Raw genomic sequence first — 23,569 nt, 5'->3', positions numbered from 1 at the left:
CTCAGAGCAGACAGAGCCTCGCGCCCTTTTCTTGAAACCATATGTTGTACTTCCTGGTACACTCCCTCTTTCGGCTACGTCGACCGTTGTTTCTCAATGGCTGTCCCAAAAATGAGTTGTCTTTAAGGTGTCTTTTTTACAAGTCTCTTTTATTCGTCTTTATCTTTGGCAGAAACGTAACTGCTCTAGAGCCACACCTGCTCATTTTGCCATAACAAAGTAGCCTCTGAAAGATAATAATGACTAACATTATAGCCTACAACAATATCATGCAATAAAGTGGCTTGCGCATTCACGGAGCGCGTCCGCGTCAGAGTCCGGTGGGCGTGGCCTGCAGTTGAGTATAGCGTGACAGCTCCTCGCCCACCTGACATTACTTACTCACTCGGACCACATTGACGGCGGCTGTGAGAAGCTACTGACTGACAACTTCAAATCCAACTTAAAAACCTGCTTTTCCTTCCAAGGACATTTTCTACTAAGACGCGACAATGGTGAGATTGTTTTGTTTTTTTTCCCAAAGTTTCAGTTGGAGCGAACTCTCTATTCAAACATTTCCTGTAATGTGTCCTCTTTATCTGAGTGTAGCCTGCGTTTCCTCTGAAGTGTCAATTCTACGTCTTTTGTCAGTGAATATTGATTGTTTGAAAGTGTCAGAAAAACATGTCAGATTGAAGTTGCGACTGCTCCCTGTGCGCTCCTGCAGCAGCGCTCATATATCAGAAATAGACTCACAGACTGGCAGTAAAGCTGAGCTGGCTGCTGGCCTGGAAGAGCAGGTGCTGATGATTAGTCTAGGTTTTCAGCACATCAGGGGAAAACCAACACATCTGACTAAATACACGATAAAGCTCTTTGTGATTCTGAAACTGCAGTTCAGACAGATATCTCTAAATCCCTACTCAAGGTTGTGGAATATAACCATACTGTAGTAGGTCCCAGTAAGGAATTAAGGCGTGTCTCGTAAAAGAAAAAGAAAAAAAAGAAAAAAACTAACAACATGTCAGCACAGATTGAGGCCAATTTGTGCGGGCGGGAGCTTCCCCCTCCAAATTCAAACAGCTATGAGTACGTTGTAAAAGTGACTGATATGTCTCAGACTGGGCTGACCAACAAAGCAGGAAGTTGTTTGCTTACAGTAGAAAGTAAAGTCACGTGCTCTCCATAGTGAAATCGGACTAGAAGTTTATCCCTGCAACATGAAGTTGATTGTTAAAACTGTGTGTTAAAGACTTATGATCCAGGGGCAGGAACTATCCCCCAAACGTATCTTTGTACTGTTTGCTTAGTAGTATAAACACGGCTTGTTTAACAGTACTGTTTATGCAGACCAAACGGTATCATTGTGTATGCAGTATACCCGCCCTGATCAAACAGTTCTGATCACTCCCTTTTAGTTCCTATATTGTTAGTGTTGCATAACATAAAGCATCAGACAGACAACTGTTACTCAGCTTCTTGTTCAAGGACCTAACATTATCACCGGGGGTTAAACTATAACAGATGACAGGATCATAATTCACAAGGCACCTCCACTCCCAGGAAGGTATTTCTTTTTAATTGGCATAATCCAGGCTTGGAGCACAATGGGGTTGCATGTCCCGCTCAATTAAAGAGTGTCACATCCGGATACGTCATCATGATGGATTTGAATTAGAAGAGAGGCTTTACAGAGAGCATTAATTTGGTCAAGAAGTAACACGTCGGCCAACCGGTTACTTTAAAATTGCGTATGAAGGCAGGTGGAGTGCTGTTCTGCCTCGCCTATTTGCCCATGGCCCTTTTTGTTGGACTTCTTCAGTCTTAGCTACACTGACCTCTTGTCTTAAACATTTAAAAAAACGGCTCTCCTGAATTGAGACAAATAGAACAGTCAGCCAGTAGGGGCTTATCAAGTTGGCCCACATCAGTTGAGTTGGTATGGGTGATCACCACAGGAAAGGTTATTTATTAGGATCAATAGTGTTCATGTTTGAACAGGAATATCCTCAACAAATGGTATGGCACCCTGGGATTTAGCCTTCAGCATTAAAGTAATACCTTGATTTAGGTGCCTCATTCCATAGTATTCGTCTTTTTTTTATACTTTAAGTTTAAGAACACAGCAGGGTGAAGACCATGTGTGAGCTTCAGTGTACGAGTAGGATTTCAGCCAAAGTATATTTAGCTACATACATGACAAGGCATGGACACTGTCCCATGAAATCATGATCTATCCTCATCTTGTGTTTATGGTAAATTAAGTCTTTAAAATATGCGGCGTGCAATGTGTAGAGCTTTCTCTTTCTGGTTCACTTTAAATCTCTCCGTCTCACTCTGTCTTAGATAAGCTGTCTTTTTATTTTTTTGAGACGTTGACAAAACTGGATTCTCAAGTCTGTTTTGGTGAAATTCTACATGACGTCTGTTTTTGTCATCCGGACACACCCTGACAGGTTCTTGAGACAACAAGAGTTTGGCATTTGACAGTGCTCCGTCTCAACTACTGGTTATTTACTCATAAAGGAATGAAGAGCAATATCCCAACATTCAAGTCACAACAACAACAGAAAAACAAATGTTGCCTTTAACATAAATTGTTTCAAAATATTCACAAATGATCGTGCTGCTTATTTCCGAAAGCTTTGAGCCTATCAGGTATAAATTCAACTCAGCAATGACCACTATTTTGGAGCCTGCCAGTCAGTGTTTACTGAAACAGCCAGCCTCTGCTGCCTGGTGTCAGGTTAGTTTTAGGAACCTTAAAATAGCTGCTGCACAGAGCTCTGCTAACCTGGAAACCCACGGTCACCTCTGCTTTGCATAGATTCTGGTGGTGCATAAGGGAAAGCTAAAAATATTTTTTTGACCTACATAGATAAAGAGAAAGTAAAAAAAAAAAAAACTATGTCCAGCTAGGCTGCCCCGCCCCCATTTCTCAGCTACCATTACCTACTGTCTGTCTTATCATTTAAGAAGGGGAAAGGTGGGGGAAGGATATATTTATATAACTATAACAGCCTGCCATGTAGCCAGAAAGGATTTAAAGTATGTCAAAGGTTTTCACTGCGGTATGAAGTTAAATCAAGTAGTACAAGATTTTTTGTACTATTATTTGAGTTCAACATCCATAAAGATTCTTCTCCTACATTCAAAAGAAAAAATGTTCCCTGTATCAAATTAAGGAAATGTGAAAACAGAAAATAAAAAAATAGATTCTGCTTGCTTAAAATTCAATTTTAAGTTTATCAGTAAACAACATTAAGACTCATTTCAGGGTCTAATGACTGTTTGGTGATAAGCTAATGAATGTTTGATCTAGAAGAGGACAGTGATGGATTCATTCTCCTGTACTGTACAGTATATAATTTTACATCATGACTCCGGAAAGCCCATTAAAAACGGATGAAGGAATATACTAATCAGTCAGGAATGTATGCCTCCTGGCTAATGCCATTCCGGACAAAAGTTTCTTTGATTCAAAATCTGTCAAATCCAGCATAGCGATTTAAAAACAATGTTTTAATGATTAGCTTTGTTTTCTGCATGATCCAATGATAGCAGACATGTAGGGTTACATACTTTAGTAAAAGAAGAATATCTGAGGGTTGATAAATATTTATGAACACTCACATTGCCCTAACTTGTTTTTTAGCCTCAGGCAGTTCCAAGTACATCTGTTGTGCTCAACTAAGTACAAGGAAAATTTAATTGACTTTAATTGTAATCTCTGTTTTTTTCCACCCACATGAAAATATTCTTATATATATTATAGATGATCAGACTTGAGCAGATAGTCTTCTTAGATATAGAGACATCATCAGAAACAATACAACTAAGTATTACAATTGTTGAATATCCCAAATCTTTTTCTTGAGTAATGTTATCCTCCTGCGCATACAAACTGTTTTGAATAGGCAAACAATTATGAAAATCTAATACTGAAGGGAGAGGCCCATGTTTATACCACAATACATGTAAATCTTGCATCTAATATCGAGTGCAATGTTGAATTATGTAAAATTCATATAATTTTTCCAAATAAACCAATAATATTTACAGTTCAGGTAAAGTAGGGGTCTTTGTTATAGTCGTAGTTTCTTTTATAATTTGGGTGAGCTTAGCAGGAAAAGGGTTAAGTGCCTAGTCGTTCTGTTCCCAGCTTGAACTCCATTTCAGGTCGGGAGCCTTGCTCAAACAGTCACGAGATCTACTGACCTCAAATACCTCAAATAACTCTTTCGTCAACCTTTGAGAGGAGTTTGTAAAATGTGCATTTGAATTCTTTGAAGTGCAGTTTTTGTGTAAAATGTGATCAAAATCAAGAACAACATGCCGCTGATTAGAATATTCAGTCCTTCCTTAGTCCCTGTTTCACCACTTTATCCTTCCTCCCTGTGCTTGAATCTTTTTCCTGCCCCCTTTTTAAACTTTCTTTCCCCCCCTTCTCTTCCAGCGTGAATGTATCTCAGTCCACGTCGGCCAGGCTGGTGTCCAGATGGGGAACACCTGCTGGGAGCTTTACTGTCTGGAACACGGCATCCAGCCGGATGGTCACATGCCCGCCCTCAAGACTACAGAAACCAAGGATGACTCCTTCACCACCTTCTTCAGTGAGACTGGGGCTGGAAAATATGTCCCCCGGGCCATCTTCGTTGACCTGGAACCCACTGTCATCGGTCAGTAGTTGAATGGGCTTGTTATGTTAAATGCGTCAGGCACTATCCATTTCAAAAGAAACGTATTGCCAATGCAAGATAAAGATTGAATGTGAAAATGTATAGAAGCTACATATAGAAGCTTGTTGGAACATGTTCCAACAAGCTGTGACTAGCCTCAAAAATATTTAAGTTATATTGCCCAGTGTTTTGAGAATGTTTGTGTTCTGCTTATTTTACCTTTTCATACCATTTACCAACCATACTTGTTGACCAAAGTTCTTTACATTACAATGTGCTTGTAATCTGAAGAGAAATAGAATTAGAATTGTGTCTGGGCTTGGTAGCACAAAATAGTTTGGCTGGGCCATCTTTCATTTGTATTACTACAAAGTTGATTGTCAACTTTGGAATTCCTTCAGTAAAATAATTTGTCATTGTCGCTTTCATTCTCTAGATGAGGTACGCACAGGAACGTACCGCCAACTCTTTCACCCTGAACAGCTGATCTCGGGAAAAGAAGATGCAGCCAACAACTATGCCCGTGGACACTACACCATCGGCAAGGAGATCATTGACTCTGTCCTGGATAGAATCCGCAAACTGGTAAGACTACAGGAGGTAGTCAGTTTTTGCAAGTTTATTAAGCAGGGCTCCATGCAGTTAGCCTGATATTTTCCTGAAACCTTGATCTATATACTTGCACAGACTTGAACTCAGACCTCATACTACATTACATCTGACTTCTTTTCTTGTTTCTATAGGCCGATCAATGCACTGGCCTGCAGGGATTCCTTGTCTTCCACTCCTTTGGTGGGGGAACTGGCTCAGGTTTCACTTCCCTGTTGATGGAGAGACTCTCTGTTGATTTTGGGAAGAAGTCTAAGCTTGAATTTGCCATCTACCCAGCCCCCCAGGTTTCCACAGCCGTGGTGGAGCCTTACAACTCCATCCTGACAACCCACACCACTTTGGAGCATTCCGACTGTGCCTTCATGGTGGACAATGAGGCCATCTATGACATCTGCCGCAGAAACCTTGACATTGAACGCCCATCGTACACGAACCTGAACCGCCTCATCAGCCAGATTGTGTCTTCCATCACGGCTTCTCTTCGCTTTGATGGAGCCCTGAATGTTGACCTTACAGAGTTCCAGACCAACTTGGTGCCCTACCCTCGTATCCACTTCCCTCTGGCCACCTACGCCCCGGTCATCTCCGCAGAGAAAGCCTACCATGAGCAACTGTCTGTTGCTGAGATCACAAACGCCTGCTTTGAGCCGGCCAATCAGATGGTGAAGTGTGATCCTCGTCATGGTAAATACATGGCCTGCTGTCTGCTGTATCGTGGTGATGTGGTGCCCAAAGATGTCAATGTCGCTATTGCCGCCATCAAAACCAAACGTACCATCCAGTTTGTGGACTGGTGCCCGACTGGCTTCAAGGTGGGCATCAACTATCAGCCTCCAACTGTGGTTCCTGGAGGAGACTTGGCCAAGGTGCAGAGGGCTGTGTGCATGCTGAGCAACACCACGGCCATCGCTGAGGCCTGGGCCCGTCTCGACCACAAGTTTGACCTCATGTATGCCAAGAGAGCCTTTGTCCACTGGTATGTTGGAGAGGGAATGGAGGAGGGAGAGTTCTCAGAGGCCAGAGAAGATATGGCTGCCCTGGAGAAGGATTATGAAGAAGTTGGGATCGACTCTTTTGAAGAAGACGAAGAAGGGGAGGAATATTAGACAGGCTTAGTTCTCATTTGCAAATTGTTTTCAGGGACTTAACGGTCAATTTATTTAACAAATCATGCTAAAATAATAGATCGTATTTTGCATTTTGGTTTCAATTCTAAAAAAAGTTGTTTTTCTTTTTCTTTTTAAATGAAATTATTAGTGCCTATCTGAAGTTGTTTCTTGTGCCTTCAGAATCATTATGTTTTTGACATCTTTTGTGACCATTTCTAACAGTTTATTGATTAGTTTTATCAATATGATAAAATATTGTGCAAGAACTCGATTTTTCTAAGTTGAAAAACTGTGTTGTTGCTCAATAAAACTTTCTCCTAAATGCTGCCTTTTTTGTCTTTGTAAGAATTAATCTATGGTTATTTAGGATTTTTACTGAGACCCTCTTTATGGCATAATAATTTGCACGAACTTGGATTCATAACAAAACTCAGTTGATCTCATAGCTCAGTAAATATAATCTAGTCCAGCCTGGCTTGTGAAGCGGTTACAAAAGGGAAAGGGAAAAAAATGAAGGGCTGCAAATGTCATTAGTCAAATTGTCTTATACATTGTAAAGTTTTTAAGATTTAGCATTGTCTTTTTTGCGTCTCTCTCTCAAAAGCTTTTACCTTCCCATGTTGGAGATCCTATCGGTAATTCAAATGTGATGCAATCATTTAAAACATTCAGATGAACATACTTTATCAAAATGACCTATTCTAATGTAGAAAATGTAATTTTACTTTCTAACATTTAAGATTTAGGACAGTACTGTGTCTCTTACAAATACAACTGCCCATTTTGGACATCATATATGGTTAGAATTCAAAGGTGGCGCAAAATTTTGAACCAAAATTATTGTTTCACCACAAGCTACCCTCTCCGAACTGTATAATGGCTCTGTGATCAGGAGAGCCACGCTGATCACAGAGGACCCCTCTCACCCCCTCCACCACTCCTTCCAGTTACTGCCATCAGGCAGACGCTACAAAGTCCCTCTGGCCCAGAAAAACATCTACAAAAAATCCTTCATTCCCTCTGAAATAACCATTCTGAACAAAATCAAATAGACCCCCCTTTTTGGAAACTGTTGTTTTTAAGTCCTCTTTTAATGTACTTCACTTTCTGTTTTAAATGTAAGTTGTGTTTATTGTTCAAGCCTTGTCAAAGGAGAATTTCTGTCTCTGTTGGGACAGACAATAAAGTCTATCTATCTATATGAAACGCATTCAGATAAGCATTGGCTTACTTCTGTAAAATTACTTATTATTGAACATATGTCGTCCTATTTGGATGTGAGAGGTTGTGGGGAGAGTTCAAACAAATCACAACAACCTGGGTGAAAATATATTATTCAAGTGGTTCAGACTTTTTCATACCCTCCCTTTGAAGAAGGAAAACGCTCGTATCAAAAAAACATCCAAGATTGTGTACATTCATTTCCCCAAATGAGTGCAAACACGGGACTCAATAGCATTTATTTACCCTTTCTATGTCAACTGATAATATGTCTATTTAAAAGACTTTATATTCCTCTATTGGTCTATTTTTTTCTTTAACTGTAAAAACTAACCCAAGAGCGTGCTGGTAACAATGTAATCTTCTAGGCTTATTTCTTTGAGGATTTAAGGAGAAGTTATTTGTCCAAAGGTCACAATTTCAAATACTAACAAAATAAAACCATATTGAAGTACAAAGGAAGGTGTAGCAGCCTTCTTTCAACCATAGTTAGTAGGCTAAGACCAGATGAGATAAGCGGCCTATACTGCACATTTTACAAGCCTATGATTTTTGCAGTCTCTTGCCTAGATACAGTGGGTAGCTCCATTTCACCACTGACTCGACTGTTCTCATTTTCACTGCTGTAGGCCTAATTATACACAAGCTCGGCTATGACGTAACTGCAGACTCACTGCCCCCGCTCTGTGTGCCATTTACCTTAGTCTATACCACACTCCTGAAACCCCAAATAAGACTGTTGTTGGTCGATAATCTAGACTTATCAGACACACGAATAACTTTGTTCAAACTTCAGAACAGCTTTACAGGGGTTTCTTTGTACTCCTGTTTTCATTTATGTGGTTAACCCTAAACTAAACTGTATGGCCTACACACCATGTGTAGGGCATGCAACACATGCTTTCAGTATGTTGATTTCAAGAGGCTCCACACGTAATGCCTACGACTTGATGGCGCCCCCTGGTGGATGTTGTTGAGTTTGCAGAAGCTGGGCTTGCATTTTCGAGGTCGGAAGGACTCGAGGGTTGTGTAACTGAAGTGTACACAGCGAACGAGTCTGAGTTTTAAACTGAAAAGTAGGCAAAATGGCAACACGCTGGGGAATATGCAGTGCGGGTAAAATAAGTCATGACTTCTTGGTTGCCTTGCGCACACTGACTCCAGGAGACCACGAGGTAATAGTCAACGTTTTTGAAGCGCTTTGTGTAACGTTGGATTTTGTGAAACATGTTCGTGTATGAATGAAGTCCATGTCCCACTCACGTGGAATCAGACATAGCCAAGGTTGCGCACAAAGTCCGATCCACCGAGTTGCTCTTGTGCAAAGTCTATATTATATTTGCTTTGAGTGAAATAACCAGTTCCTAAATGTGCATTGTGTAAATCACTGCTGCGTTACTTCTGTCCTCAGGTAGTGGCTGTTGCAGCGAGGAACTTGCAGCATGCTGAAGAATTCGCCAAAAAGCACAACATCCCTCGAGCATATGGGAGTTATGATGAGTTGGCTAAAGACCAAGGCATTGGTGGGTTCCTCTGTCAGTAGGAAAGAAAGACTATAATTGAATATTTGGCTTTAAGCGTTTACAGTTACAGAATCTCTAATAATATTGAACTCTTGGATTATTCATCACAGACTGTTCTCTTCTTTCAACAAGTATTTGATTATAAACAATAATTTTCCCCTTAAATTCTAGATGTGGTTTACATTGGCACTGTCCATCCATACCACCTGACCACTGGCAAACTCTTTATGAAGGCCAAAAAGAATGTACTGATCGAGAAGCCACTTGCCATGAATTCAAGGGAGGTACAGGAACTCATCTCTGCAGCCCAAGACAACAGTGTCTTTCTCATGGAGGTAGAAAAATTATATATGTATTTTTTTTTAGGCTCTCACTTTACACTGTCCATATTTACAAAATACTACTGTGTTTCCTCTCAGGCCGTTTGGACACGTTTCTTCCCAGTGTCCCTTGAAATAAAGAGAGTGTTGGGCCAGGGTGAAGTGGGTGATGTTCAGATGGTGAGGGTTGATCTTGGGGCTCCACTAACACACATCCCGCGCATGGCTGAGAAGGAGTTAGGAGGAGGGGCGCTCCTGGACCTGGGCATCTACTGTCTGCAGTTTGTCTTCATGGTTTTTAACGGCGAGAGGCCCGAGTCCATCCAAGCCACGGGACACTGCATAGATACAGGTGATAAGTTTGTAATCATAATGTTTCATGGAATATGAGCTATCTATATAGTTACTCTTAACAAACAGAATCTCTTATTTAAAGTGTCCTCTATAAAATACAATACAATTCACATGTTTATACATCTTTTGTCCAGGTGTTGATGGGACAGCAGTTCTGGTCCTTAAGTTCTCAGGAAACAGACTGGCTGTTTGTACTTGTTCTATCACCATGATGCTCACCTGTGATGCTGTCATCACTGGGACCAAAGGCACCATAAAGGTAAGCAGTAGAGTAAGACATACACAAAGAAAAGTTGAAACCTCTCCATTCAGAAGCAAATAACACAGATTTGTTGACAAGCAAATCTAAGTTATTTATCTCCTTCATCATAATGAGTATGAGTTTAACTCTTTGTGCATGCCAGTTACCCAACCACATGTGGTGCCCCACATCTTTGGAGGTGAATGGGAAGGAGATGCAGTTCCCCCTGCCGGAGGCGGCCATGCCACTAAACTTCACCAACAGCACAGGTCTAAGATATGAAGCAGAGGAGGTCCGCCAGTGTCTGCTGAAAGGTACAAAATGCTGATATGCATTATGATAATCTCTTGTTAGGTCAAGTGTGATCTTGAGTGATTAAACTGTCTACTCAATATATGCATGCATATAACACAATGCATTTTCTATTGTTGTGGTCTCTTGTCTTGTCATTACTTTTCCCTCTAGGACTGAAGGAGAGTCCAGGGATGCCATGGGCTCACTCCAGCCTGATAGCAGACGTTATAGATGAGGCCAGAAGACAACTGGGAGTGACATATGACCAGGACAACATCCAGTGATGTCTCCTTAGTGACAGTTAGAGAACAGACATGTGTCTCAACATGCAGAAGGACCAAATCATATTTCCAGTAATTAGTGTGTGTGTGTGTGTGTGTGTGTGTGCGTGTGTGCGTGTGTGCGTATGTGCGTGTGTGCGCGTGCACGTGCGCGTGTCAGTGGGTAATACAGAAACATAATGAACGCTGTGTCCAAAAACAAGTCGTAGTCATAGATCACGAGACCAAACCACAGCATCTACTGTGTGGCACATCAAAATGTTTCTTAAAAAAATAAATACTTATTGACATTGTTATAGTAGTCTATTTGATTCCTGTTTAATGTACAATTATTTTAGTTTTGGAAATAAAGGGAAGTGAATATCAAAGTGCTACATTTTTACATTTATTTGTTTGTCTTAGGACATATTGCATTTCTGAAATCAAGTTCGGATTAATCTTGAAGGAGTTTTTGTGCAGACATTCCTAATAACATGCACATGCACAAATTCTCAATAAAAATCACATTTTGACCAAATTTTGATATGAATCATTACTAGTCACCAACTTTTAAAGTTTGGCTTTGTTTTCTTTAGGGATGAACCAATAAGAATCCCTGCTGAATCCGAGAATAGATTTGTAAGTTTACTAATATTTATACAAAATGTATATAAAAAAGAGAGATGAATATTAAGACATGTTCAACCTCTGAATTAATTGTCATATAGTGCTTAGTTGTGCGACTGTGTCATTATAAATACTTAACCATAAAAATGTTGATTCATTCATATAAATATAGGCTTAGCTTCATAAATTCAATTTAAATTCAAATTTGGTCATAAAGGATACAATTAAGGAGTAATATGTCTGATGGCCCCTCTCCTAAATCTGCAATGTACAACTCACAAAATCAGTAACAAATGTAGTGAATAAAAAATGCAATATTTATCTCCCAAAAACATTTCAGTAGAAGTAAAGAGAATAATCAACTGAAATATTTAATTGAATCATTAAAGAAAATGTTGTAATTGACAGCACTGGAGTTGGAAAATCATGTAGTTCAAAATAAAGACTTACTTTGATGTTCGGTGTCCATTAAACAAGCATCAGCGCCATCTGCTGTTCACAGAGGGAAGTGCAAAAGCTTACAGCACCTGGTATTCCCAGGCGGTCTCCCATCCAAGTACTAACCAGGCCCGACCCTGCTTAGCTTCCGAGATCGGACGAGATCGGGCGTGTTCAGGGTGGTATGGCCGTAAGCGAAGGTCCAGGTCTCAAACGGAGTATTTAAATATGCTTTAAGACCACGCTCTCGCATTGAAATGTAAAAACTATTTAATAAAAAAATATGAGGAAAAAATAAGATTAAAAACATTATCCTCATGTTGACGTTAAACAATTTAAGATTACGTATTTTCAATTGCTATACATCTAAAAACAAGTAAACCACGCATACATAGTCAGCTAAAACTTTAACACAGTATATGGTACAGTATGACATTTGCTGAAATGCGTTTGACACATAGACTGTAAACATTACATACGCTGCATATCATTATTATAGACTGTGACTGGTTGCTCAGCAACTGCACAGACGCTTTTTTTTACAGTTCCGGAAGTGCGTGGCTCAGAGGAAATATGGCGCACCGAAGAACAGAGCAGATACCGATAGTATTTATTTTATCAATCTATTCATTTTCCTCATTATTTTTAACTCTTCTGGTGTCTTTTTCTATATTTGAAACAGTTATCAGTGAAAATGCGTTCAGTGCCAGTCACACAGCCAGTATATCCATCGCTGCTGCTCGAGATTTACGGTAAGTTTGTGAAGCGTAAAGTTACTGTTTGCTAGCTGCTGTATGCTAACGCAGGAGTGGTTAGAGTGATGGAAAGGACTACGTTTTGTTCAGTGTTAAATGTTATGCTTATTTGCATCCTAAACAACTATAGTCTGAAGCCATACTTCATCATTTTGAAGCAGGTTTTCTATCCTGCGTACACTAGACTAGACGACTCGTGTTGTGCAGTGAGTGCAAAGTGAAGGTGTATGAAACGTTACCTTACTCAATGAAAATTGTTGCCAATTTAGGGACTTTTTGTGTCTGTGCAGCCTTACAGTCTTTGTTAACCTATTTTCTTTTTATATTTGAAAAACACATGTCTTGAAGAGGATATCGGCAAATAAATACTTATTAATAACATCCATTTGATAAAATCTTTAAATGTCCTTTATCCGCCCATCTGAGACTATAACGTTGCTGACTGCAGCGTTTTAATCTGAGATTACTCTTGCCGTTTTGGGATCGTTTTTCTGTCACGTGTGCCAGAACTCACCTTCACTGATGAGCCCTGTAGGCGAGGTAGAGAGCTGTACTGTTATATGACTACATTTAAATGAAGCCTATCGAAGAAGTCTTGTATATCAGAGCCTTGCTGTTTCTGTTTATATTTACCGCCCAATGCAATTTCCAAATCACTGTTTTTTGTTGTGAATTTTGGCATATTGTCATATATGCAGTACTCGAAAGCGTATCAACAGTATCAATTATCTTGTTGTTCCTAACAATTTTGTAATATGTGGCGTATTTGGGTTAATGGTGTATCACTTAATGTAGGCCTATTATTAAATACATTAGATTGAAGTGATGGGCCACACTTCAAACTACTCATGATGTGATATTTTGGGGCACATTATTAGATTATTATTATAATGACAAAGATTATGAGATTTGTTTGTCCAAAATGGTATCAGTTTGTTATGGCGATAGTCTCTCCTCTTTGACCTCTATTTTCATCATATGGCTCAAGTGAGTGAAGGTCAGCAGATGATACTTCACACATTTATAATTCGTTTAAGGTTGCTTATTGTTGACTGTGATCAGTTTCAACTTCACCTTATTATTATTTATTATTATCCAGAAATAAGTTCGATTTTCAGCAGGCATCAAGACACGACCGACATAAAAGCAAACATCGGAAATACTGAAAATCTACTGAAAACAAAGATACTTCAACCACCCTGGTCCAGAAGATGAAACTGTTCAGACACAGCACAAAAAGTGCATTGTAGTACATATCGGTAGTTATAATGAATCAATAAATAATCACAAATACAATCTAAAAATTCAAATCTAAAAAATCTGTGTTACCAACATACTCTTAAAACACACAAATTCAGTTTTTCAATCACGACAGGGTTAGAAGAATGTCTGGCACGTCTTGTTTTGGTTCCAGGCATTCTGTAACGACGGCCAGAAGGAAGGAGATCAAACTCAATAAATGGAGCGTGAGCCTGTGGGGAAGAAGTTGAAGAGGATAAGACACCATTAACCCTGAAACACTGTGACCTGTTGGACAGAAAAGCCACCATGAAGCTAACACGATTTGAATTCAAGTTAAAATGAGAAAGGAGTTTTATCAGAAATTAAGTAAGGCTGAAAAGTATTAACAGCTGATGAGAAGTTAATGAACAGTAGCCTAGCAGGAGTTTTTTTAAGGCTTCTAGATGTTGAACTCAAACATTTAGCAGAGTTAGTGATGCATCTTCAACACATCTGCTCGCCCTGTAGGCAAACTGAAGTGGGTTTAACTGGCCTTCCAGCCGCTTTAGTATGTCCTGCTTTAAACGTTTCTCTAAGGGTCTCATCATCAGAGAGATGAGAGCTACTGCTCTAAAGTCATTCAAGGTTTTGGGATTACTCCACTTAGCCACAGGGGCGGTGGTGGCATGTTTTTCACACTTTAGGAACTCTCTGCACTTGAAGAGAAAGTGTAAAGATAACTTGAAAAATCCCACTAAGTTTTATACCATCCCCAAAAGATTTCAGGTTAGTCTCATAGAATTTAGATTCCAATTTTTCTTGATGTTTTATTTTTGTCTGTGCAATTTCCACAACATCTGTCAGTTCATCTATGTTGTCAGATGCGGTACAGTTAAAGTACCCTAAAGGGCCAGCGTGCTATCTTCACTCCACAGCTAGACTTCATGTGCCTGAACCTTGTCCCAGGATGCGGGGAGCACATGTTGACCATGTTGTGGTCAGAGGATCAAAGAGGAGGGCCAGCGACAGACTTATAGGCACATTTCCTTCACTAAACAAAGACTTTACCGCTGCTCTTTTTTCCCCTCCTCCTCAGGTACCTTCTATATGACGTGAACCCCCCTGAGGGTTTCAATCTGCGGAGGGATGTCTATATCCGCATGGCCTCCTTGGTGAAGACTCTGAGGAAGGATGGGGATGACTGGGTGTTGGTGCTCCCCCCATGGGGTCGCCTGTACCACTGGCAGAGCCCGAACATCCACCAGATCCGCATCCCATGGGGAGAGTTCTTCAGCCTCACTAGCCTGCAGGCCAACGTCCCTGTCATTGAGTACGAGGAGTTTATTGCAGGTGAGCTTTTTATTTTGGTGACTCCAACAAGAGTTCAATTTATTGTATTTTCAGTTCACTAATTACAATTACCACTCCTTTATCAGCTGTTCAAACAGATTTTCTCCTTGGCTCAGCTTAATTGTAATGAAGCTAAACATTCAGCTGTGTGTGTGTGTTTTTCTCCTGGTGTTTAGAGAATGGAGGCCCATTCATAGACCAGGTTCTGGTTCTGCAAAACTACGCTGAGGGATGGACTGATGGGAAATGGGAGGAAAAAGTAGATGAGCGGCCATGCATTGAGAAGATGATGTACTCCAAAGATAAACAAGGATTCTACAGGTAATGCTGCTAATAAACAAGAGCAATTTAAACCTAAAGCGCAAACATATAAACTCTGTAGACTTCATTTATACCTTTGACTAAACAATATCTGTCATTAGACTGATGCTTTCTGAATGAAGCGGTGACCAAACATTCTCAGTTTATTGCTCCAACAAGAGATTGATTAAGAAGTAGTGTCAGAAGACGGCTTGTCACTAGAAATGAGAAACTGAAGGTTAGATAAAGTAGACCTACTTCAGACAGTGATTGATTGTATTTACAGTATTTCTGTTTTGGTGGTATCCATCTCTACTTCTATCTGTGTACATCTCTCACCAGTCTATAATTGATCTTGTTTGTTTGTTTGTTTGTTTCCCAGGGGCTGGTTTTGGGGCTTCGAGGAGACAAGAGCTCGAAATGTAACATGTATATCAGCCCAAGGCCATGCTTCTATCATGGCGCCTGTACTTCAGAAAAACATCACAGTGACGTGAGTCAGAGCGACAACTTGGTGTGAAAATGTACCCACTACTGACATTCATACATACGCTGACTGATGTGAAGATCTTTAAAGCACTGAGCAACATGATTGAAGGGTAATCAAGCTTTTATTGAGCTTGAGTTTATTCTGAATGTTGATCCTGCACTCTAGCTGCCTTTTTTCCTTTGCAGGGCAGTGTTATCAATCCTCATTCCTTTTGCAAATATCCCTAAACTATAGGCTGTTTAAAACAAAACAAACTCTTTCTCAGACATACAGCTGTAATTTGTACAAACATTAATTGAAAAATCATGAAAACTTCAAGGTGCCTCAAATCTTCAAAAAGTTGATCTAAATTTGGTTTAAAAAAAAAAAAAAACCTCATTCCTTCTCTTCATCATCTGATAAATCAAGACCTTTCACAACGGCAGTTAACGGTCCCAATATGTTTCCACTTATCCTGTCTTCTCTTTTTAACATCCACAAGTCCACATATTTTGAAACAATTGTTTATTATTATTTATTTTTAACCTCATCACAGCATTTCTGAATCTTACTGCACTGCCAAACACAATAATAATTTATAATGTCCACTTCTCCTCAGATCATTTTGTACATTAATCTGGGTTTAAGCTCTCTTTAATGTTTTGATTTTGGATTGCAGTACCCACTTTAAACGCTAGGTATCAGGGTTACATATTGCTCCTTTAAACTGTCTTTAGAAAACAATTTAAAGTTATATTTTGAGGTTTTGGATGGCACAATATTTTGATGTCTCCGTTTTTTTCTCTTAAAAACACACTGAAATAGACCCCTTCATGCATGAATTCTAAAATCTGCTAACGTGTTTTTTATTTTTTTTATTGTTTTTGATGATGCAATGCTACAATGCAAAAAAATACTCTAAATACATTTATTTAGATTTGAATGCATAAAGAAACAATCGCCTTTCAAAAACATTTTTAATTGTCACATGTCCGCTGGGGGGGAGAGAATCATTTAAATTCAAGTTTTGAAGGATTGATTTTATATTCAGAATTGAGCAAGTTACAGTTTAAGAATAAAAATCAACTGATTTGCAGAAAAAAAGTGACTCCACATCAATTATTTTCACGATCAGCAATCTGAGTATTGATATTATTGTCATTGAAATATTAACCAGCAATGCATGATGTCGAACTTAGTGGATTGGTGATCAACAACTTTTAAATAGCTGTCCACTGGAATGACCACTGTGACCAGTATTACCAGTATAACCAGTTAAGAAATTGGAATAAACGATGAACCCTTTACTAACTTTTGAGCTGGAAAACTATGAGTGACCCTTTCCCAGGTTACACAGATTTAAGCCAAGTTAAATGTATGAATATAAAGAGAATGAGCATGAAATGAAAAGAAACAGTGTTTTTTTAAATAGTATAGCTATAGCATTATATTGACAGCATTGGGAGTTATAATATAAGAATAAACCATTTGAATTGTAACAGATAGTAGATGTTAGACATCACATGATATGAAATGCAATGTATGTTAACATGTTTTTTTTCTTTTTTTTTTTTTTTACATCAGATGAAAAGTGTAGCTAAGTGACTAGAAAACATGTGACTTAAATGACCCTGTCTAGACACCTTATTGATCAAACGTTTCCTTAAATGTCAGCTTATAAATCAGGCAGCCAAAGTAGTCAACATACATCCTTTTTGATTCTTCTTTTTGAAAACCCCTGAAATATGGTCTGACTTCATCGTTGTTGAAGAATGGGTATAACTCACAATGTGTTCTTTCAGATCCTGGTACACTGTCAGGGATTAACTGGTTTTTGTCAAACTGATATTTCACAGTTCCGTTATGCTGGATCGGGCAGAGACTCTTCTTCATGATCACTACGCTGGGAAGGATTACTGGGATGTAAGTCAAGTAATGAGCTGACATATTAAAACCTTTTCTGCAATTACTGGTGTCTAGTTTCTCCAAGCTAAACGTTGGTAGATATTAAAACAATGCTCTTCTTTAAACAGAGAATTAATTGTTATTGAATGTATTATTTCTTGAAATACTTAACCCATGACTTAAACCACCTTGTTTGAAATCTGACATGGGTCCCCTGTAAATGTCTTTGTTGTGTGTTAGACCCGCCGCAGTATGGTTTTTGCCAAGCACCTGCGCCTCATAGGAGATGACTTCAGAGCAAAGTACCTGAACTCTTCGGATGACAGAGACAACACAGTTTACAGTGAGGACTGGACTCGCATGAAAGTGAGTCAGAGTATTGGAATGATGTACGTTTACATGATTGTTTGAAAGGCTTAAAGGTGTGGTAAATGTGTGGTAGGTCAAATGATCACCACTTCTTCTACAGAATGTTAGCATTCGTTTTCCGCAGAAGTCATTCCCCCTCTCTTTTTCAGAATGTGTTGGATTCTTTGAGTTGATCACAGCTAATAAATTCAGATGCAGCAATGATTTCTCAATAGCTGTTGGCTTTCATGTAACATAGTAGTCTCAAAAACTTGGGTTTGTTTGTGTAAATGCTGTTTACAATGCAAGCAAACATATTATGTGACAGCAGTAAGTCATTTTTCAGCTCACCAATCCCTTTTTGGTGTTTAAAATGTTCAAAAAAGCTGCACTTAAATCACCTGTCACACTTAGAGCTATTTAAAGAAAGAATGTGCCACTTTTTGATCCAGTAGATGTCACCCTTGAGCACCACCATTAAAACAAAACAAACTGCTATTTGGCGACACCTCCGCTAATCTCAAACCTCCGCTCTCCTCCAGCAGCACACCTTCAACCCCCCTCCACTCATGTTTGCACGAAGGAGTTATGAAATATTTCCAGTCTATGATTAAAACGCACCATAATTAAGAACCATTAAGTGCAAGCGGCGGACAAGATTGTCCTTTGTTCGAGCTGCAGTTGCCTGTGTCCTGGCAACACTTGGGTTAACTCATAACTTCATTTTGCACATAAATTGACACGGAATGAGTGTGATCTAAACACACATACGTGACATCAAAATAAGCAGTGAGTATGCTCTCTTATTCCTCTTGTCTCTAGTCCTTCACTAAAAGAGTAATATGAGATCAGAGAAATGTAGGGCCTGTTTTGTCTTTATTTCCCTCTCAGGCCAAGCTGGGCTCAGCTAAAGGTGGTCCGTATCTTGGAGTCCACTTGCGCAGGAAGGACTTCATCTGGGGGCACAGAGAGGATGTACCCAGCCTGAAGGGGGCCGTCAAGAAAATGCGCAGCATGATGAAGAAGCACAAACTAGACAATGTGTTTGTTGCTACAGACGCAGATGGGGACGGTATGGACACACAAGCACATTCAGAAACAACTTTGAATTTATTGTTCATTTTTATGACCCAAACACAGTGGAGAAAGATGTTTTTTATATTCTCAACTTTATTTACATTGTACTTTTCATACACACATGCATGCAGCCCAAAGAATGACAGATATTGACATTATTGTCAGTAAAACATCTGCTTGTTTGAAGCTTATGAATGTATGTTTTAAAGGTTGGTACAATTCACCTTATGTATGAGGTACAAATTAAATGTCCACCATTTTTAACAGAACTGACACAATAAGCTGTAAGGTAATGCTGTAAGACCTATATTAACATGTAGTACAGGCATATCAATAACCTCTGAACCACTTTAACAGCCTTATTATCGTGTGTTGTCTGTGCTATTTGTAGAATTGAAGGAGTTGAAAAAGTTGCTGCCAGAAATGGTACGATTTGAGCCTTCCCCCGAGGATCTGGAGCTCCTGAAAGACGGAGGAGTGGCCATCATTGACCAGTGGATATGTGCACATGCAAGGTAAATTAGATTTCATGGTTAAGTTAAATCTATATATCAGCCATAATGATGGCTATCAAAAGAAAAGGTTATCCATTGGCTTATTGCCTAAGTGTGATGTCTATAGTTTTAAAAAAAGTATTTTCAAATTATTCGGATCTGTCAGGTCTGATGCATTTCTTCAACTTAAACAATGTAGTAATTTCCCCCCTCTAGTGGTCACCTTAAATATCTATAGAATCTATAAATCTATTACTGTCACCACATCAAAATATTTTTCCAGTAATTTGATCTGTGACCAGATAACTGCAAATAATATTTAATATTCCCATCAGGCTCATGTGTCATTCGGGTTAATTAAGCAGTTGTCACTATGCTATTGTCATCTTTGTCCACTTTACATTCTCTCTCTATACAGTCACTTTTACTCACTTCTTGAGCAATATCTTACACAATCACAGTACACTTAGAAAACACAGACTGTATATATTTCACATTACTTCCTTTAATATTTGTTTTGTTAATTGAACTATTTTTAAGTTGCTTAACAGTAGAGGAACTGCTGCTTACTTTCTTTCTACCTTATTTTGATTTCTGTGCTGTTTTTATATGCTATAAATGTTCTTAGTACTAAACTTATTTGACTACTAACAATTCTGATTCTGAACTAATATGTTGAGTGTGTTTTATTAAACAAGTGCCCATACTGATGTCTGCGTAGCCTCATGAAGCTGCAGACACAAAGTTGTTTTTTTGATAAAGACTGTTGTGTTTTGACTGATTTGGCAAAGACTTTAGACAGTGGAAAACCACATGGGATTGCTGGATTACAAAAAAAGGTTGTCTTAAAGAATTTATGAGTTAATGATTCATTGTATTCATTGGCCAACTTGGTCACATGTTTTTAATGCTGAATTACTCAAATAGTTCAGAAGCTTTGTTACCTGCCCATGGAAAATATCTTGAAAAACTGGTCCTGGCGCCTGTTTGTGTTGCTTCCATGCCTTTTAGTTTTCTAAAGTACAGTACGTCTTGCATGACTGTCTACTTTTGCTTTGTTATTGAATCATGACGTATCTTTTTTTTTTTCTTTTTTTTTTTTTAGATATTTTATAGGCACATCAGTATCTACCTTCTCTTTCCGGATCCATGAAGAGAGGGAGATCCTGGGTTTCGATCCCAAAATGACATACAATCGTTTCTGTGGCGACACTGAGAAAGAATGTGAACAGCCAACACACTGGAAAATAATCTATTGATGTGACCTCTCTGATTTACCTGACACACTCAAGTGCCAATCGCAGTGCTAAAAAGGGACATTTATCTGAATTCTATGAGATATCTTGACTATTTTACCGTGTAGTTTTTACATTTTATGGTTGAAGAGTTGTGCAATCCGGTCCGTTTGGGACCACTGTGACTGAACCTTACGAACAAAAAGCCAAGACTGTGCTGCCAAACATGTGTTCCTTTAGAGTTTAAATTCAATCTTCAACTTTTGTAGGTTGTGTGTTGAAAAAGTTCATCCCTCATGTCTGCCTGTTAAATGTGTCTTATGACTGAAACAGATCGTGTTGTACGAGTATTCCAAGTTCAACATTTTGTGAGATTCAAAGCTGTTCAGCCTCTAAACTTTCTATCACTAAATATTCTTCTTCTTAAAAAAAACACAGACGTATGAAGTTGCCCTCAGAGATCAGATCATAAGCACACTATGAAGATGCATTTTTTAATTTAAAGAGGACTTTGCTTTAATGGGGAATCTGTGTTTTTAACTAAAGAAAAACATTGTGTTGCCCTTTGTTTTCACAAAAAATGTCTTATTGTAGTTTTTTTTTAAACTTTTGCATAACTTGTATTTGAAGTGAAACCTGCATTTCTTTTGCTTTTATATATTTCGTTTTTACTGCCTTTGTTTGCACATTGTTTCATTTCTTAGTGTGTTATTGCATCCAATTCTAGATCAATTGGTTAGCACGTGTGTCCTTATTTTTTTTGCACATAAACCTATTAAAAAACAACTCACAAAACACATTGCTCTATAGCGTTCCTAGTGGTCAAAAACTCCACGTCATACCTTTAAAATGGCAAATAATACATCTCAGTTGAGGATTTGTTCAAAGAATAGCTGTCTCTGTTGTGTCCATTGTTTTTCAGTTTTATGTGGAATATATGCTCGTGTGAGTTTTGTATGCAGTGCCAGTATTATCTTTGTTACATGGGAAATGACATGATGTTTAAAAAAATCATTTGTCCTCTCATTTGTTTTATAAACCTTATGCTGTATATAACACGGAGACCATTATAGTGTTATCACCAGGGATACAAAGTTTTGAAATGCCTCCGAGGAGCCACTGTGTCCAGCCAGACATGAAGCTGTTATCTTAAAAAAAAACATTTTTGTCGATCCTGAGGATGTCCACCTTTTGATCTTGTATGGGTTTTATCTAAAGACTCATTTTGTACAGCTGATGTGTACTTTTGTTGTTGAATAAAAGTTTTAAGCAGAGTCAAAATAGTTTGGAATACGATTTTGTGAAATAGAATACAAGTTTGTGTTGTAGTGTGATAAGTATGCCTGGCACTACATTTAACCATCACATCCAGACTTTAACAAACATTAGAAGTGCTATGAACCTTTACATTGAAATAAGTTTGACTATGGTTGTACTGTAGAAATCCCAGCCAATTTAGGATTTTCTTTAGAGATAACATCAGGGCGATTTTGAAAATCTGTACAGGCAGGTAAAATTCTTTAGACAGAAAAACCAGTTGGGCTTGCTTTGTAGTGAAACTATATAGCACAGCAGTTACAAAGAGTCACTTGTCCTTGTATGTGTCTCACCCTGAAGATCCATATAGTTCATTAAGTTGCCTGACAGGTGTTCCTGTCAATAAATTTGCTGCTTAGGGTTTCATATCAGTGAAAGAACACTCCAACAGGAAGTTCATGCTCTTATTTGAAAATGCCTTCAAAAAAAATTCAGACCTATCATTTTTCAGCAGTTGTATAAATGAAAAATGAAGAGGTGAATGACTGAATGAGTGAAATGTAACATTTGCTTAAGAGTCACATCAAACTTTAACATAAAGTCTGTTATTGATAAAAACTTCACTTCTTGCAGACATATATTTTTGTTTTTAAGATTCAGTCTTTGAGTGTGACACTTGTTTATCAGTGTAAATTGTGTTTGTTTATCCTTTCTACATAGCCACAAGGTGTGCAGCTCCCTGTGCATTCACTGCATCGTTTTGACCTCTCCCTGTGGATCCCCTACATGATGTATAAGTGGGATTCATCTCTTTGGAGACCTATATCTCCCTGACAACACCTTATAGACAATTGAGTGAGTAATGTTAGGCTTCCCTGATGGTGTTTCAGTTGGTGCTCTCCCTTAAATAACAGTAATTTATTTTGTAACATAAAGATGTAATCTTAATGAATCTCTACTTCAATTTATACATTAAACCCTTAGAAGAAACTATACGTAGAATATCAATTTTGAAGCAGCACTTATAATGCCAGTCACATATGTGAAAACCACTTTTTCTTTTTAAACTGCATGAGCATCATTTCTGTTACATTGTAAAGGATTGAACTGAAAGGTGATCCTTTTTTTATTCTTCTTTTCTTTCTTTAGAACAAATCGTGGCTATAGAAGAGGATTTTTTTTTCCTCAGAATTCTGAGATTAAAGTCAGAATTGTAATTAAGGTTGAGATTGTATTTTTGCGTATTGGTGCGTTTTTTTGGCAGTTTTTTTGTTGTTGTACCTACTACATCATAGACTATTACTAGTTATTATTGTTTATAGCCTAGTTATGTTTTCTTGTATTATTTTGTTGTTTGAAAGTACTTTAAAGCATTTTTATTAAGTGGAAGGAAGTTAGGGGAAGTTTAAAACAGAAATATAACAGGCAACAAAACCCTTGCCTTTTTATTATTTCAATATTTTATTGATTTTTATTTTGTTTGATGTTTTTATACTCCTAT

The 23,569-nt window shown here is 38.5% G+C and overlaps 3 protein-coding genes and 1 non-coding gene across 4 annotated transcripts; 3 read left to right on the top strand and 1 right to left on the bottom strand.

Annotated features, from left to right (window-relative positions):
- Positions 1 to 333: 333 nt before the first annotated feature.
- On the top strand, positions 334 to 6,706 carry LOC109985349 (tubulin alpha chain). Its single transcript, XM_020635650.3, has 4 exons — positions 334 to 494; positions 4,436 to 4,658; positions 5,095 to 5,243; positions 5,402 to 6,706. The coding sequence occupies exons 1-4, from the start codon at positions 492 to 494 to the stop codon at positions 6,374 to 6,376; spliced, it is 1,350 nt and encodes a 449-aa protein (XP_020491306.1). The 5' UTR covers positions 334 to 491; the 3' UTR covers positions 6,377 to 6,706.
- A 1,888-nt stretch (positions 6,707 to 8,594) lies between these two features.
- LOC109985382 (trans-1,2-dihydrobenzene-1,2-diol dehydrogenase) lies at positions 8,595 to 10,981 on the top strand. The gene is made up of 7 exons (XM_020635689.3): positions 8,595 to 8,775; positions 9,012 to 9,123; positions 9,295 to 9,458; positions 9,543 to 9,795; positions 9,932 to 10,056; positions 10,202 to 10,352; positions 10,504 to 10,981. Exons 1-7 carry the CDS (start codon positions 8,686 to 8,688, stop codon positions 10,614 to 10,616), a joined length of 1,008 nt encoding a protein of 335 aa, XP_020491345.2. The 5' UTR covers positions 8,595 to 8,685; the 3' UTR covers positions 10,617 to 10,981.
- A 753-nt stretch (positions 10,982 to 11,734) lies between these two features.
- On the bottom strand, positions 11,735 to 11,853 carry LOC114920381 (5S ribosomal RNA). The gene has a single exon (XR_003808707.1). It is a non-coding gene; the product is annotated as a 5S ribosomal RNA (ribosomal RNA).
- A 369-nt stretch (positions 11,854 to 12,222) lies between these two features.
- On the top strand, positions 12,223 to 22,085 carry pofut2 (protein O-fucosyltransferase 2). The gene is made up of 9 exons (XM_020635673.3): positions 12,223 to 12,409; positions 14,730 to 14,983; positions 15,160 to 15,304; positions 15,666 to 15,776; positions 17,609 to 17,675; positions 17,898 to 18,023; positions 18,897 to 19,077; positions 19,474 to 19,597; positions 20,682 to 22,085. Exons 1-9 carry the CDS (start codon positions 12,231 to 12,233, stop codon positions 20,833 to 20,835), a joined length of 1,341 nt encoding a protein of 446 aa, XP_020491329.2. The 5' UTR covers positions 12,223 to 12,230; the 3' UTR covers positions 20,836 to 22,085.
- The last annotated feature ends 1,484 nt before the right edge of the window (positions 22,086 to 23,569 follow it).

Source organism: Labrus bergylta, chromosome 13 (assembly GCF_963930695.1).
Source record: "Labrus bergylta chromosome 13, fLabBer1.1, whole genome shotgun sequence".
Taxonomy (NCBI): domain Eukaryota; kingdom Metazoa; phylum Chordata; class Actinopteri; order Labriformes; family Labridae; genus Labrus; species Labrus bergylta.
Note: the sequence above shows the minus strand (reverse complement) of the source record. Positions and strands in the feature narration are given on the sequence as shown.

Bases quoted from the DNA above. Each gene is read 5' to 3' on its own strand.
- LOC109985349 (XM_020635650.3), top strand. The intron at 4,659-5,094 runs GTCAGTAGTTGA...TTCATTCTCTAG, and splicing joins CCTGGAACCCACTGTCATCG to ATGAGGTACGCACAGGAACG. The intron at 5,244-5,401 runs GTAAGACTACAG...TTGTTTCTATAG, and splicing joins TGGATAGAATCCGCAAACTG to GCCGATCAATGCACTGGCCT.
- pofut2 (XM_020635673.3), top strand. From the start codon at position 12,231: ATGGCGCACCGAAGAACAGAGCAGATACCGATAGTATTTATTTTATCA. The intron at 14,984-15,159 runs GTGAGCTTTTTA...CCTGGTGTTTAG, and splicing joins GTACGAGGAGTTTATTGCAG to AGAATGGAGGCCCATTCATA. The intron at 15,777-17,608 runs GTGAGTCAGAGC...GATATTTCACAG, and splicing joins CAGAAAAACATCACAGTGAC to TTCCGTTATGCTGGATCGGG.
- LOC109985382 (XM_020635689.3), top strand. From the start codon at position 8,686: ATGGCAACACGCTGGGGAATATGCAGTGCGGGTAAAATAAGTCATGAC. The intron at 9,124-9,294 runs GTGGGTTCCTCT...CTTAAATTCTAG, and splicing joins GGCTAAAGACCAAGGCATTG to ATGTGGTTTACATTGGCACT. The intron at 10,057-10,201 runs GTAAGCAGTAGA...TGTGCATGCCAG, and splicing joins GGACCAAAGGCACCATAAAG to TTACCCAACCACATGTGGTG.